The sequence below is a fragment of the Mobula hypostoma genome, chromosome 5, assembly GCF_963921235.1.
Source record: "Mobula hypostoma chromosome 5, sMobHyp1.1, whole genome shotgun sequence".
Classification (NCBI taxonomy): domain Eukaryota; kingdom Metazoa; phylum Chordata; class Chondrichthyes; order Myliobatiformes; family Myliobatidae; genus Mobula; species Mobula hypostoma.
Genome location: NC_086101.1, coordinates 169,191,472 through 169,207,523, shown reverse-complemented (window position 1 = coordinate 169,207,523; position 16,052 = coordinate 169,191,472). Strand labels below are relative to the sequence as shown.

Sequence of the window (16,052 nt, the reverse complement as noted above, 5' to 3'; positions counted from 1 at the left end):
AAACTAAATGTCAACCCAGAATGATGGCATATGAGTTAGTGACGCCATTGAGGTGCCAGCAGACGGTAATCAGCATCAGGGAAGAAGTCCACACCAGAAATACTCATGCATTTTAGAAAGTGACCTTGGTGTTTAGCAGCAAGCATTGATTGCAAATTCTGAGCCAATGAGTAAAGATATAGCTATCCAGCAGAGGGGGATGATTCATGCATTCTGGAGAGGTCAAAGATCAGACAAGAACCTGACAGATTAAATAACTTCAATTTGACTTTAGCCTCTTTCCATTAAAATGCGGACTAAACACTGTTTACTTAGAGACTGGCAATACTGACTGTAGTTAGTCACCAAATCTCCAAGATATCTCAGTTCTCTTTATTGGATACTTGCTCCCTAACTTAATATATCAGGAGTTACAGCCATAAACCCATGATTTATTGGTTTGCCTTTTAGTACACTGCATATTCATTATGGAATCACTGGAGACGTGAGAAACCGTAGATGCTGGAATCTTGTGCGGCAAACAGGATGCAGGAGGAACTCAGTGGGCTGAGCTGTACTGGGACTGAGAGGGGAGCGGTGAGATGGCTAGTCTGAAGACGTGAAGGGGGAGCGGTGAGACCAGATTCTGAGGTGATTGATGCACAGAGGAAGGGTGTGAGATGACAGACAGGTAGGGGAGGTGAGCAGGGGTGGAGATGGAGTACTGACAAGTGAATGATAGATGCAAGCAGACAGGGAGAGGAAAGGAAAAAAAATAACAGATGGATCAAGGTGAGGAGAGGAGACAGCTGCTAGAGGAAGAAAAGTAGGAGCACAAAGCGCTACAGTGCTGGATTCGAATAATTAAAGGAGGTGAGAATGGGAACCATTGGGGAAAAGTTAGAACCAGGTGAGGTGGGGAGCGGAGGGGCGGGAGAGGTGGGGGCGGAGAATCCTGTCTATGAAGTGTGTGGATGGAGCTAGAAGGTGGAAGGGGACAAAAATTGGAGGTGGGGGGGGAGGGTGTGGACACTGGGGGGTGATGTTGGGGAATGGGACAAAAATGGGAGGACTAGAGGATCAGCAAGAGAGGGAGAAGAGAGGACGAAAAGGTAGGGAGGAGAGGGGAGTGCAAGGTAGGGAGGAGAGGGGAAGTGCAAGATAATCAGAAAACTCAATATTCATGCCATTGGATTGAAGACTACCCAGATGGAACATAAAATATTGTATCGAGCTGTGCCCTGATGGTAGGGAAGGTCATGGTTGGACAGGTCAGACTGGGAGTGGGTTGGGGATTTGAAATGGTCTACAACTGGAAGCTTGGGATGGCCATTGTGGACAGAGTTCTGCAAAATGTGCTTGATCTCGCTGATGCAGTGGAGCACAGATCAGGGTGACGACAGAGTTAGAGATTCCCTTGTCCTTTCCTTTCACCCTACCAGCCTTCACATCCAGCATATCATCTTTCGCCATTTCAGCCAGATGCAATGAGATCCCACTGCCTGCCACACCTTCCCCATCCCACCACGATCAGCCTTTTGCAGGGATCACTTCCTTTGTGACTCCCTGGTTCACTCATCAATCCCCCGCCAATCCTTTCTGACTCCTGGCACTTTCCCCCTCCCTCTCTGTAGATATAACACTTATCTTTACACCTCCTGCTTCGCCACCATTCAAGGATCAAATTAGTCCTACCAGGTGGGGTCAGGGTTCATATGCACCCAAAGCTCCTGATATGGTCCTCTCTGCATCAGTGAGACCAAGCACAGACTCAGCAAACATTTTTAAGAGCACCTCTGCTCAGTTTGCAATGGCCGTCACAAGCTCCCAGTTGCAAATCATTTCAACTCCCCTTCCCATTCCCACACTGACCTGCCCCTCCTAGGCCTTCTCTACTGTCAGGACGAAGCCCAGCACAAACTGGAGGAGCTATACCTATCTGCCTGGATAGCCTGCAGCCCAATGGCATGAATGTTGAGCTTTCAAATTTTAGGTAACACTTTTTTTTTTACCCTCACCCCACATCCCTCTCTCCTGATCCTCTGGTCTTCTAATTTTTGTTGCCTTTCTTAATCCCACCTGAGCACCCCATCCCATCTATGTCCACTTCTCACTCTATCCTTTCACATCACCTTCCATCCCTCACCCCCTCATCCAGTTCCATCTGTCATTCACCTCTCTCCTAATGGTTCCCATTCTCATCTCCTTTACTTATCTGAATCCAGTTCTGGTAAAGTTCTATGTTCCTGCTTTATCCCTCAGTAACGTTCTCCTGTCTTCACACTCCCCTCCTCCTAACTTACACCTTCTGTTTCTTTTTCCCTTTCTCTCTTCGTCTGCCTCCATCCTCCATCAATCATTCACCTGTCAGTCTTAACTCCACCCCCACCCCACCCCCGCTTGCTTCCCCTGCCTGGCACTAACTGCCTATCATCTTACAACCCACCTCAATCCTTTCTCCCCACGCCCCTTCTCTTTATGCTGGTAATCCTGCCGGCTTTTGACTCAAATTGTGATGATTTCTTTCCTCCCACTGATCCTGTCTGACCTGCTGAGCTCCCTCCTCTGGCACCTAGTTTGTTGCATATGGAATCACTGTCTAACAATGTACCTGGAATATTGGCTTTAACTGCAAGTAGAAATCAATCTATAATCTGTACCTTTAGGACTACTGTATAATGGTATCTGCTGTACCAGCATGGAATTGACACCTCCAGAATGACTGGCACTGTTAAAAGATGTATGTGTAAGATTGAGCTGCTCTGATTTCTTATCTGCATTTTCTTTGCTGTAAAATTGATCAGCTTTGTTTCCTGCTCCACTTGAATTTGATGAACACCATTTCTCTCTCCTAGGATATATGTCATTTATTTCTTGCTCCCCAATCCCTGTGTGCTTTCCCGAAATCAGCCATTCTTCGTCCAATTTTACAGCATTGCTTTCTAGCAGTGAGTTTGCTGTTAAATATTTCTCCAGCTCTTGGTTCAGCATCTGATTTTCGTCAGTGAGCAGCACCACTATTTTTGACAATGTATCACATTTCCTCGCCAAGTCACTCTGATAGTTTCCAGTCGAGCCCTTCCCTTGCTTTTCTGCACCATACAAGTAAATTTTCCTCGCGGTTGAATTTTCCAGCTTGCTTTCATCATCCAGTCTCGCCAGGGACTGACCGGTGCAAACAGTGTTTTTCAGGGACCGCTCCAGATTATGGTTTTTATCCTTGAGTTCCTGAACGAGCTGAAAGAGCATCAGATTTTTTGTCCTCACAACTGCATACTTTGCTTTTATACATTGAATCTCACAATTGGCCTTTTCAAGCTCATTTTTCAAGAATGTAATCTCTTTCTTCACCATGTTTAGACTGTGAGTAAGGTTCTGATTCTCTATCTGCAAAGCATTTGCATTACTCTCCTCCATAGTTTCTTTATTCTTTTCTTTCCGTAGAATTGGTTCTTTTGCACCTATGATAGCGAGTAGGTCTTCTCGTTCAACCATCATCTTCTCTAATTGACTCATTGTCCTTTCTTTTTCAATGATTAGCTGCTCTCTATCTGTTTGAAGTGATTGTGTCTGATTCTGGAGATCCTCATGCCTGTTGAGCAATGCTTTGAACTCATCAACATAAATCTTCACTTTTTCCTCCATCTCATGAAGCTGGACCTGAAGTAATCTCCTATCTTCTTCTAAATGAGAAATTTTGCTTTCATGTTCAGTTTTCTCCTGCAGATCAAAATCAAAAGTTGCTGTAATTTTGCTGAATATTATGATTTTCAAATCTCAGTATATTTATCAAATTATTCCTATATAGATTTGCAATTTAAAAGTACCATTTATTTCCAAGAGCTTTAAACATCTCATTCCTCTCCTCCTCTACCAGTTACATGATATTCTGCTTCCCAGAAGTCAATCCCAGCTATCGAGGAGAAAAGGCAGAAGAAATATGAAGCAGGTCATGAACGCAGACATTCGGTGCCAGACCAGTCAAATCACAAATGCAGCCAATGTGGGAAATAGTGCCGATCCAGTGCTGGTCTTGTGGTCCATAAACGTGCCTGCAGAGACTAAACTCTCAGCACAGTCAACATCGAAATCAATGGATAGCCGAAGAAGAAGAAGAATTCTGCTTCTTATAATAGTATTCATTTTGTTCCTCAACTTGGCAAAAAAAGGTCTTTTCAAAGTCTTGGATTGTAATGTTAATTTATTATTTCAACTGCTCTTAGGTTTGTTTTGAAGGGCAGTGAGATACAGTAATATATTTTAAAATAATGAACACCAGAGATTCTGCAGATGTTGGAATTCCAGAGTAACACACATAAAATGGTGGAGAAGCTCAGAAAACCAGCAGCACCTATGAAGGGAATAAACAGTTGATGTTTCGGGCTGAGATCCTTCATCAGGACTAGAAAAGAAAGGGGGAGAAGCCAGTGTAAGAAGATGGGAGGGGGTAGAAATTCTAGCTAGAAGGTGATAAGTGAAGCCAGCTGTAGGGGAAGATGGAAGTGTGGGGAAGGGTGGATGAAGTGAGAAGCTGGGAAGTGATAAGTAGAAAAGGTAAAGGACTGAAGAAGGAATCTGACAGGAGAGGAGAGTGGACCATGGGAGAAAGGTAGGGAAGAGTGGCGCCAGAGGGAGATTTTAAAATATAATGCGGCATAGAAGCAAAAGGAGTAAGTCAGCAAGTGGAGGGATTGAGAAGACTGCAGAGTTTAGATCAAGTAAACCTGAAAGCAGGGCCAGGGACAAGGTGAAATATGAAGGTTACCTGGCCAATAATATCGAAGGGTATACCAAAAGTTTTATCAGATATATAAAGAGTAAAAGAGAGGCAAGAGTAGATATCTGGCCGCTGGAAAATGATGCTGCAGAAGTGGTGATGAGGGCAAAGAAATGGCAGATGAACTGAATAAGTATTTTTCATCTGTCTCCACAATGGAAGACACTAGCAGTATGCTGGATGTTTGAAAGTGTCAGGGGATAGAAGTGAGTGCATTTGCTATTACCAGGAAGAAGGTGCTTGGGAAGCTGAAATGTCAGAAGGTGCATAAGTTACCAGAATCAGATGGACTACACCCGAGGGTTCTGAAGGACGTGGCTGGGGAGATTGTGGAGGCATTGGTAATGATCTTTGCAGAATCACTAGATTCTGGAATTGTTCCAGAGGACTGGAAAGTTACAAATGTCACACCACTCTTCAAAAAGGGAAGGAAGCAGAAGAAAGGAAACTATACACCAAATTAGCAGAACCTCAGTGGTTGAGAAGATGTTGGAGTTGACTGTTAAGGATGACATCTCAGGGTACTTGGAGGCACGTGATAAAAAAGGCCAAAATCAGCATAGTTTCCTCAAGAGAATATCTTGCCTGACAAATCAGTTGAAATTCTTTGAGGAAATGACAAGCAGGATAGACAAAGGAGAATTGGTGGATGTTGAGTACTTGGATTTTCAGAGGGCTTTTGAAAAGGTGCCACACATAAGGTTGCTTAACAAGATAAGAGCCCATGGTATCAAAGGAAAGATACTAGCACGGATGGATGGAGGATTGGCTGATTGACATGAAGCAAAGAGTGGGAATAAAGGAAATCTTTTCTGGTTGGCTGCCCGTGGCTAGTGGTGTTCCATAGGGGGCCAATGATAGGATCACTTCTTTTAATGTGTAACCCTCTCCCCATGGCTCATAATAAACCAGGCTCGTTAGCTAACTATGACTAACAATCACTTGACTCAGCACTGCATGGGTAACGGTGAGAAGGCCACCTTCGATAAGTGACACACATATAGTGACAAAATGATTCAGGTTCACCAAACAGTAGAGTTAGAATGTTCCAATGAAAGAGCAGAAATTATGGTGAACGCTGTGTAAATGCACCCCCATGCAAAGTTATTGTTTGCCAGAAAATAACAGACCTTACACTGGCAAAAAAATTAAAGTGGAAATATACTTACAGATAATTCAACTATAACAAACAGTTATATTTAACTGTACTTCTTCCTGTAGGTGCTGCCTGGCCTGCTGCGTTTCACCAGCATTTTGTGTGTGTTGCTTGAATTTCCAGCATCTGCAGATTTTCTCGTGTTTGCGTATAACAAACAGTTAATAGGGAAAAAAAGAAAAGGGCCCAGTACAGTTAAACCGGTCTAAACGTCTACGTACACATTGGAGCTTATATCTGGAGTAGTCGGGTGCTTTGCTTTGATTACTCGCGCTGAACCCACATTCTGTGCGAAAGACACCAGCCACGGTTTGAACTTTCCTCAAAGACCATTTTGAATGCTGGCACCTCCTCATTGGAATAATTTGTCTGCACAAAGCACTTCTTACGACGGGGGTCTCTCCTTCAGGTGGGAGCATCTTCCCTTGAGCTCTGCTCTGCACCTCCTGCCAACCAAAAACCCAAAACCAGACCCCGTCCCTCAGAAACCTGATCCTGCCCAGCTCTCCTGAATGTTCCATGTTACAGAACGTTACCAACCCAATTGGCTGACACAACATTTCCAAGCTGAGCAAATGGCTCCTTATCTTAGCCAAAGCCAAAACACTAATCTATGAAGCTTAATCAACAGAACACACTGCATTTTGCAGAAAAGCTGTTGAAATAAAATACATCACAGCAGGAATACAATAAAACTTGTTCTTAACCAGGGCACTAATTCGTTATATGTCAATGGTTTGGATAATGGAATTGATGGCTTTGTAGCCGAGTTTGTGAAAGGTACGGCTAGGTGGAGGGGCAGGTAGTGTAGAGGAAGCAGGGAGGCTGCAGAAGGACTTAGACAGATTAGGAGAGCGGCAAAGAAATGCTGATGCAGAGTTGGAAGTGTATGGTCTTGCACATTGGTATAAGGAACAAAAGCATAGACTATCTTCTAAATAGGCAGGAAATTCAAAAATCCGATGTTGAAAGGGACTTGGGAATCCTCATGCAGGTTAACTTGCAGGTTGAATTGGTGGTGAGGAAGGCAAATGCAATGTTAGCATTCATTTTGAATAGAATATACAAGCAAGAGTACAAGGCTGAGGCTTTATAAGACACAGGTGAGGCCTCACTTGGAGTATTGTGAGCAGTTTCAGACCATTTATCTAAGAAAGAAGATGCTGATCTTGGAGAGGCTTCAGAGGAGGTTCTTGAGGAAGATTCTGGGAATGTAAAGGCTTATTGTATGAGGAGTGATTGATGCTCTGGGGCTTTACTTGCTGGAATTCAGAACAAATGAGGGGGATCTCACTGAATATTGATAACCCTAGATGGAGTGAAGTAGAGAGGATATTTTCTATAGGTGAGCACTGTTGTGACATTTTCCCTGACTAGTAATGCCACCCCTCCCTCTTTAATCCCTCCTGCTGTATCACGTCTAAAACAATGGAACCCAGGAACAATGAGCTGCCAGTCCTGCCCCTCTTGTATTTATGACAGGCAAGATGGATGAACATAAAACCTGAATTAGTGATTGGACTTGCAGTGCTGAGGCTATTACAGAAATTTGGTTAAAAGAGAGCGAGAATTAATGTTTCTGCTTTCAGAATGTTTCTGTCATGAAAGAGAGAGATGTAAAAGAGATGGGGCAAGTTGGAGAGAACAAGGGAGGTGGGGGAAGTGTTAGCACCTGAAATGAACATCCCGGTGGGCTCATCCAGTGATGCAACATGGATGAAACTCAGGGAAAAGATGGGCTTTAAGCTATGTTGTTCTTGTGAATGCTGCTTATATGATGGGGTTATACTATAGGGCCTCCCAATAGCCAGCAGGAGATGGGCAAACAATAGAGGGAAAATTGTGGAAAGATGGTTTGTTGAACCAGGTTACTTTAATTTCCTCAACATTTACTGGGACTTAGTCGGAGGCTTAGATGGAGCAGAATTTGTTAGGTGCATCCAGTAAGGTTTCTTGACACAGTATGTAGATATCCAGCCAGGGAAAGGTCCACATAAGACCTTGTATGAGGAAATCAGCCTGGCCATGGTGATTGAACAAGTGATAATTTCTCTGTAAGTTTTCAGATTGATATAGAAAAGGATAAGATTGAATGTTGTGGAAAGCGCTGAATTGGGGAAAACATAATCAGGACAGTATCAGACAGGAGATGGGAAGAATAGATTTGGAGCAGCTGTTTTGCATAAATCCACACTGAACATGAAGCAATTGTTTAAAGGCCAGCTGCTCAGAATTCAGGAACAACATGTTACTGTGAGTAGGAAAGACTAACATGGCAAGGTTTGGATGATGGAAGACTTTGCAAATTTAGTCTCTAAAAAAAAGGAAGCATTTGTAAGGTCTGGGAAGCTGAAATTGAACAGGGCTTTTGAAGAATATAAAGGAATCTGAACTTAAACAGGGAATCAGGAGGATTTAAAGAGTAATGAAATGTCCCTGGCAAGTGGGATTAAGGAGAATCCTTAGGCATTTTATACACATATTAAAAAATGTGTCCGGAGATCTCTTTAGCCACAAGCAAGGTCATGGACATAACTTATGTTGTTCCTTTGTTTAAGAAGGATAATAGGATCAAACCAGGAAATTTTATGCCAGTGAGCCATACAATGGTGGAGGGAAGATTATTGAAGATGGTTATTTGGGATAAAATTTACTCACATTTAGTAAAGCATGAACTTATTAGGCATTGTAGGCAAGAACATATGTGGAACAAATCATGTTTTATAACACTGGCTGAGTATTTTGAGGATGTAATGAAGAAAATCTATAAAGTTACGGCAGTGGATTTGTATATATGGACTTCAGTAAAGCATTGAACAAGATCCCTCATGACCAGCCGATTCTAAAGGTTAAGGCATGTGAGATCCATTGTCAGTTGCTAGACTGAATTCAAAATTAGCTTTACCTTAGAACGTAGAGGGTAGTAATGGAAGTGTCTGACTGGCGGTCTGTGAAGAGTGGAACAGTGGTATTCTGCAGGTTTCAGTGCTGGGGCCTCTGTTATTTGTTATTGGTGAACTTGTAGATAGTGAGGAATGTTGTCAGTGGCTACAGCACTGTATAGACTAGCTGGCTGCAGAGGACAAAATCTGGAATCAAATTCACTTTAGACTACTCCCAGTCCTCCTAACCCTCCCATCTATGCTCCTTCAAGGAATCTCAATTACCTGAAGGCTAGTTGCAGTTGATTTACAAAACAAGGAGTAGAATCTTCTGTAATAGGTCAGTCTTTTTCCATACTGTGTAGCTAAGATATCCAGAACCTTAAGATCCATGGCGACGTTAACTGATGACTCCCTCTTCCTTCACATCCTTTCCACCCCACCCCCACAGCAGCTTTGACCTGTTAATGGTTACCAAAGGCATTCTGGAGTCCGAACATCTGTGCTCAATCACCGCTCCGCTCAGTTGAGCCAAGTAGACCAGGAGTGCCCTGATTCATTCCTGGCCAATGAGTACCAAAGATTCAGATTTGACCTTCATGTAACCAAATTAGGCAGGAGAAGGCAGCTGGCAATCTAGCTTGTTGGGATGAAATAAGCAAGTTTCAAGCAAGGACAAAGTTTAACCTAATCATACCCCTCACATAAACAGTCCACCTAGGAGCTACATATCAATACTAGCTGGTTTGTGTTTCAAGCCTTATCTACTGTCAGAGGTTACAGCGGGACATTGATAGGATGAAAAACTGGGCTGAGAAGTGACAGATGGAGTTCAACCCAGATAAGTATGAAATGGTTCATTTTGGTAGGTCAAATATGATGGCAGAATGTAGTATTAATGGTAAGACTCTTGGCAGTGTGGAGGATCAGAGGGATCTTGGGGTCTGAGTCCATAGGACGCTCAAAGCAGCTGCGCAGGTTGACTCTGTGGTTAAGAAGGCGTACGGTGTACGGTGTATTAGCCTTCATCAATCGTGGATTGAATTTAGGAGCTGAGAGGTAATGTTGCAGCTATATAGGACCCTGGTCAGACCCCACTTGGAGTACTGTGCTCAGTTCTGGTCACCTCACTACAGGAAGGATGTGGAAGCCATAGAAAGGGTGCAGAGGAGATTTACAAGGATGTTGCCTGGATTGGGGAGCATGCCTCATAAGAATAGGTTGAGTGAACTCGGCCTTTTCTCCTTGGAACGACAGAGGATGAGAGGTGACCTGATAGAGGTGTATAAGATGATGAGAGGCATTGATCGTGTGGATAGTCAGAGGCTTTTTCCCAGGGCTGGAATGGTTGCCACAAGAGGACACAGGTTTAAGGTGCTGGGAGTAGGTACAGAGGAGATGTCAGGGGTAAGTTTTTTACTCAGAGAGTGGTGAGTGCATGGAATGGGCTGCCGGCAATGGTGGTGGAGGCGGATACGTTAGGGTCTTTTAAGAGACTTTTGGATAGGTACGTGGAGCTTAGAAAAATAGAGGGCTATAGGTAAGCCTAGTAATTTCTAAGGTAGGGACATGTTTGGGGCATCTTTGTGGGCTGAAGGGCCTGTATTGTGCTGTAGGTTTTCTATGTTTCTATGTTACTGGAGCATGGGCCACCAAGAGCAGCTCACCAGAGCCCTCTGTTCTGGGCCACTCCTTCAAGTTGTTTCCAGCTGTAGCCCGACGCCTTTGTGTATCCTTGCTCTCCCAGCATTGAGATGTTTGGAGCTTCTGTTGGTGTTTCTGTGGCACTGGGTTGTTATGAGATGGGCCCAACCCTCCTCCTTTCACAGCCAGGCTTGGGACCATCTGCGCTGGAGCTACTGGTTGCTTTGGAAAATATCAAATGTGAATGGTTCCATTGACCTGAAATGAATACCTCCAGGATTAAAAATAGTCAAATAAATTCATGAGGGTATATGTGCCACAGGTTGAAATTACTGGGAGCATTTTGAGGGGGAGACAATATTTAGGGACAGTACTGCTAAGATACAAATTTAATAGAACCCTCGCCAATTATCAATGAGAGAAAATGGTGTCTGTTACAATACTGCACCTTCAATAGTGAAGAATTTTCATGAATATTGGGAGACTGTTCCATTGGCCTGAGCTCACAGCTGCTGGCATCCAAGTTAATCCCATTGAATATCTTGTTAATTTCAGATTGAACCTGCAGCAAGGATTTTACAACAAAAAGAATTATTCTTTAAACACTATGATTATATCTCATAAAGTAACACAGCAGATGGGCTAAGTAACTGACAAATCACTGGTGATATCTAAGATTTTGCAAATCTGCAACGTAGAAGGAGAGCATACGGCTGTCATGGAGTCACCCTGACTGATCCTGTCCTCCCACACTCAGTCTGAATATTTCCATGTTATGGTACATCAGACGCTCAATCAAATTCTTCTTAAAATGAAAGGAAGGTTTCTGCCACTACCTTTTCTGGTAGCGAGTTCCAGATCTTCTCACATTTAAGTGAAGAAAGATTTTTTATCTCCCCCTCAATGCCTTTAAACCAAGGCCTTCTGGTGATTGAATTCCTGTTACAGAAAATAGATTCTTCCTATCCACTTGATGTTTTGTAGAAATTATAATTTGATATATTAAAGGATTTTCATTTCCACTGAGCTACCAGACAGATGATGTCAAGAACCGAAGATGTTTGTATGAGCAATTTTTGTCTGATTCTTATTCTGACCCTCTTTATCAAAGGTTATGGTGAGAAGGCGGGGGAGTGGGACTAAATGGGAGAATGGATCAGCTCATGATAAAATGGTGGAGCAGACTCGATGGGCCGAATGGCCGACCTGCTCCTTTGTCTTATGGTCTTACGGTCTCTTTAGGTACTGTACGTCTATGGTATTTGACAATGCATGCTATAGTCACTAGTTTGCTAACAGCACTTGAAGCTAACTGGCTTCTGAGTCTTTATGGTATCCCATAAATTACAGATAGACAGAGGAGGACTGGAGTTGTGAAGCTTATCTCTTCTCTTCTTCGATCTTTTCTGTCACTGGGACAAATATGGTTCTGTTACCATCAGCAACCTTCCTCCCTTCAAAAACACCTGGAAGCAAATCAAGGATTCCGGATGCTGGCCCCTTGCCTCAGAAGTCTCACCTTCAGTTCCCTGTTCCTCCTCCCACTCTCAGTTCTGCTCCAGGTGACATTTCTGCTCAAGATGAATCACAGGAAGCCAGGTGGATAGCTTCAGCATCACTAATCTATCCTAGAGTCTTCACTCCATATCAAGCCTCATGTACATTTAAACTGATTAATTAATCTTTTCTATGCACCAAAATTAAGGAGCAATTTAAACAATAAAAGAGGTATTCGATGCTTATTTTTTCATGCATTCATTGCTTTATAGGTATAAGATTGTTGAATAAAATTATCCACATTCAGGAAATGCTACTTATTTCTTTTAAATCAAGTTCAAGTTTATTGTCATCTGACAGTACAGACTGTGTATACAACCAAATGAAACCAGGAGCTGGGTTCCTCCAGATCAACATGCACGTAATATATACACACACAACACAAACCAAATAGCTTTACGATAAATAACTTAATAAAATATAGTTTAAAATGCATACAGTAAAGCACTTCACAGATAAGCAGTAACCAGTAAACAGTACAGTAAACAGCTTGCTGTCCTAGTGACGAGACCTTAGTGGTGGCAGGGTATTCGTTAGCCTGAGAAGCTGGTACCCAGTCAGGCAGTCCCTGTCCTGTTGCTACTGTATCTTCTCCCCGACAGTAGTGGGTCAAAGATTGTGGAATGCGTGGTAGGATTCCTCAACAATATTTTGGGCCTTTCATCTGCTCCACTCTCGGTAAATGTCTCAAGTGGGGAGAGGGAGACCCCGATGATTCTCTCAGCAGTTTTTACTGGCTATAGGGTCTGGCAGTCCAATGCCTTGCAGCTTCCGTACCACACAATGATGCAGCCAGACACAACACTCTCGATGGTGCTCCTGTAGAAAGTTGTGAGAATGGGGGAGGAGAACCTTGCATGCCTCAATCTTCTCAGAAAGTGTAGACGTTGCTGTGCCTTCTTGACTAATGAGGAGGTGCTGCGGGTCCAGCTTAGATCGTCTGTTATGCACACATCAAGGAACGTGTGCTCTTCACTCTCTCCACGGCAGAGCCAGGGATGTGCAATGGAGAGTAGGCGACCTGTGCCTTCCTCAAGTCCACAATTACCTCTTTTGTCTTGTCCACATTGAGACTCAGGTTGGTGTTCTGACACCATTTGACGAGCCTCTTTACCTCCTCTCTGTATGTCCATTTATCATTGTTGCTGATGAAGCCAATCACTGTTGTATCATCAGCGGACTTGACCATGTGGTTTGAGCTGAACCTGACCGTGAGTCAGCAGTGTCAACGGCAACAGTCTGAGCACACAGCCCTGAGGCACCAGTGCTCAATGTAATGGAGCTTGAGATGTTGCTGTCAATACAGATTGACTGGGGTCTTTCCAACAAGGAGCCCAAGATCCAGTTACAGAGAGGGCTGTTGAGTCTCAACAAGGACAGTTTACCCACCAGCCTCCGAGGAACGATTGCGTTAAACAGCAGGCTGAAGTTGAAGAAATACATCCTGGTATACAAGGTGTCATTTTCTAGGTGGGACAGGACAGAGTGGAGGGCCGGGGCTATGGCATCATCACAGGACTAATTTGAGCAGTAGGTGAACTGAAAAGTATCCAATGTAGCCGGAAGTTGGGATTTTATACGATCTATTACCAGCCGCTCAAAGCAATTCATGATTTTTGAAGTTAGTTCCACTGGGCGGTAATCATTTAGGCCAGTTACCATTGCTCTCTTGGGCACTGGAATGATGGTGGCTGCTTTGAAGTCTGCTGGGAAGGTGGACTGTTTCAAAGATATTAAAGATGTCCATTAAGACCTCTGTCAGCTGAGCTGCTCAGTCCCTCAGCACCTGACCAGGTATGTCGTCTGGCTCTGCAGCTTTGCGTGAGTTTACCCTGGCTAGGTTCCTCCTCACCTCAGCTGTGGACAGAAAAGGTGCCTGCTCCTCAGGAAGAGAGGGGGCTTTCCTCAATGCCACATCATTCAATTGGTCAAGTTGGGCATAGAAAGCATTTAGCCTATCAGAAAGGGAGGCATGGCTGCCGTTGACTGACAGGGTGGACTTGCAATTGGTTATGGTTTGTATACCTTGCCACATGTCCCTGGCGTCACAAAGGTGTCTGTAGATTTTCTGCATGTACCCATGCTTTGCCTTCCTGATGGCATGTCAGAGTGTGGCTCACGCTGACCTTAGAGTACCCCAATCTAAAGGCAGCGACCCGATCCCTAAGCAGTACATGAAAATATTTTCATTGGTAGAAGAGTGGAGAAAATGGTATGGTTTAAATCCTGAAGGCTAAAAAAGTTGAAACCTTAGAGAAAGAAATTAACAAACAATAGTTAAATACAAGAGATTCTGCAGATGCTGGAAGTCCAGGGCAACACACACAAAATGCTGGAAGAACTCAGCAGGTTAGGCAGCATCTAAAAAATGAATAATCGGTCAACATTTCAGGCCAAGACCCTTTATCAGGATTGGATAGGAAGGGGGAAGACACCATAATAAAAAGGTGGCGGAGGGGAAAGAAGACAAGCAAGACGCTAGAAGGTGATAGGTGAAGCCAGATGGGCGGGAAAGGTAAAGGGCTGAAGAAGAAGGAATCCGATAAGAAAGGAGAGTGGACCACAAGAGAAAGGGGCAGGGGTAAGTGATAGGCAGGTGAGTAGAAGAGGTAAGAGGCCAGAATGGAATAGAAGAAGAGGGAAAGAGGAGAGATAAAGAAAAAAAGAGATGAAAATTACTAGAAGGGGAAATCAATGTGCATGCCAACAGGTTGGAGGCTATCTAAACGGAATATGAAGTGTTGCTCCTCCACACTGAGAGTGGCCATAGACTGACACTTAATTCATAACAGTTAATTACAATTAATTATGTTTAAAAATTCAGTGAGGGAAAAACCTGCAAATAAAATTCTGCATTGTTTTATGGACAATAGATCCAAATGACTTATATATTTTTATTGTAACTTACAGTAATTTGTTATGTTTGTCACAAGACAACAGATTTCACGATTTATGTCAGTGACAATAAACCTGATTCTGATTCTGAGAATAATGAAAATAAAACTGATCTTATTTCTACTGGTTCTACGAATGGGGGGATCGCTTACCAAACTGGCATCCTGTAAGGTCTGCTGCCGGAGGCATTCGAATGATTCCAGCTGCTGCTGCAGTACCTGAAGATTAAAAAAGTATATTCCACAATTGTAATAACACAGCTTATTTGTGAGATTGGAGATGTCAGTAGTTTTCTCTCTTGCTAAGATTCATTTTGTCACTTTATCCTGTCCTGTCAGAAGCACCTTATGTTCCGTATACTCCTGTACTACCAACTGTCACTTACTATCAGTCTATGTATATCAGTTAATCTGATGTACAGTGTGTACAGCCCACATCAACAGTTACTGTACATTGTGTTTTATAGGATTGCTTTTATATTTATATTTATTGTGTTCCTTTATGCTACTTGCAATCCAAAATAACAATCATTTTGTTTTCCTTTACACATATGTACTGAAGAATGACGCTAAACAATCTTGAGTCTTGGATATTAGCTATTTATAAGATCATACACTGTACCACAGTATGATGGAGTTATATGAAGGGTTAAACAAAGAGGGATGGGAGGAAGCTCCTAAGAAACTTATATGACTGACTGTATTTGCTGGGCTACATGATCCATCTCCAAGGAATAAGGACCAATACGCATTTACACGTATTAGGGAGTTGTTGTGGCATGTCAGAGCAGCATGCAACAGAAAGCAACAATATTCAACAATCCTAAAGAATAAAAGAATATATTAAAGGCATCCGTTAGTCTTGTGAGACCATGGATCTGCGCCTGGAAAGTCTTCATTCTCCAGGGTGCGGGCCTGGGCAAGGTTGTATGGAAGACCAGCAGTTGCCCATGCTGCAAGTCTCCCCTCTCCATGACACCAATGTTGCCCAAGGGAAGGGCACTAGGACCCATACAGCTTGGCACCAGTGTCGTCGCAGAGCAATGTGTGATTAAGTGCCTTGCTCAAGGACACAACACGTTGCCTCGGCTGGGGCTCGAACTCACGACCTTCAGGTAGCTAGTCCAATGCCTTAACCACTTGGCCACACGTCCACAAAAGAA

The 16,052-nt window shown here is 43.4% G+C and overlaps 1 protein-coding gene across 1 annotated transcript in view; it reads right to left on the bottom strand.

The window, feature by feature from the left end:
* Positions 1-16,052, bottom strand: part of LOC134346344 (coiled-coil domain-containing protein 110-like) — a 30,698-nt gene that overhangs the window by 6,535 nt on the left and 8,111 nt on the right. The window contains exons 3-5 of the mRNA XM_063047691.1: positions 15,043-15,108; positions 10,887-11,000; positions 2,640-3,699 (exon numbers count right to left, since the gene is read on the bottom strand). Coding sequence (XP_062903761.1) covers positions 2,640-3,699; positions 10,887-11,000; positions 15,043-15,108 — 1,240 coding nt within the window. The remainder of the gene's footprint in view (positions 1-2,639; positions 3,700-10,886; positions 11,001-15,042; positions 15,109-16,052) is intronic.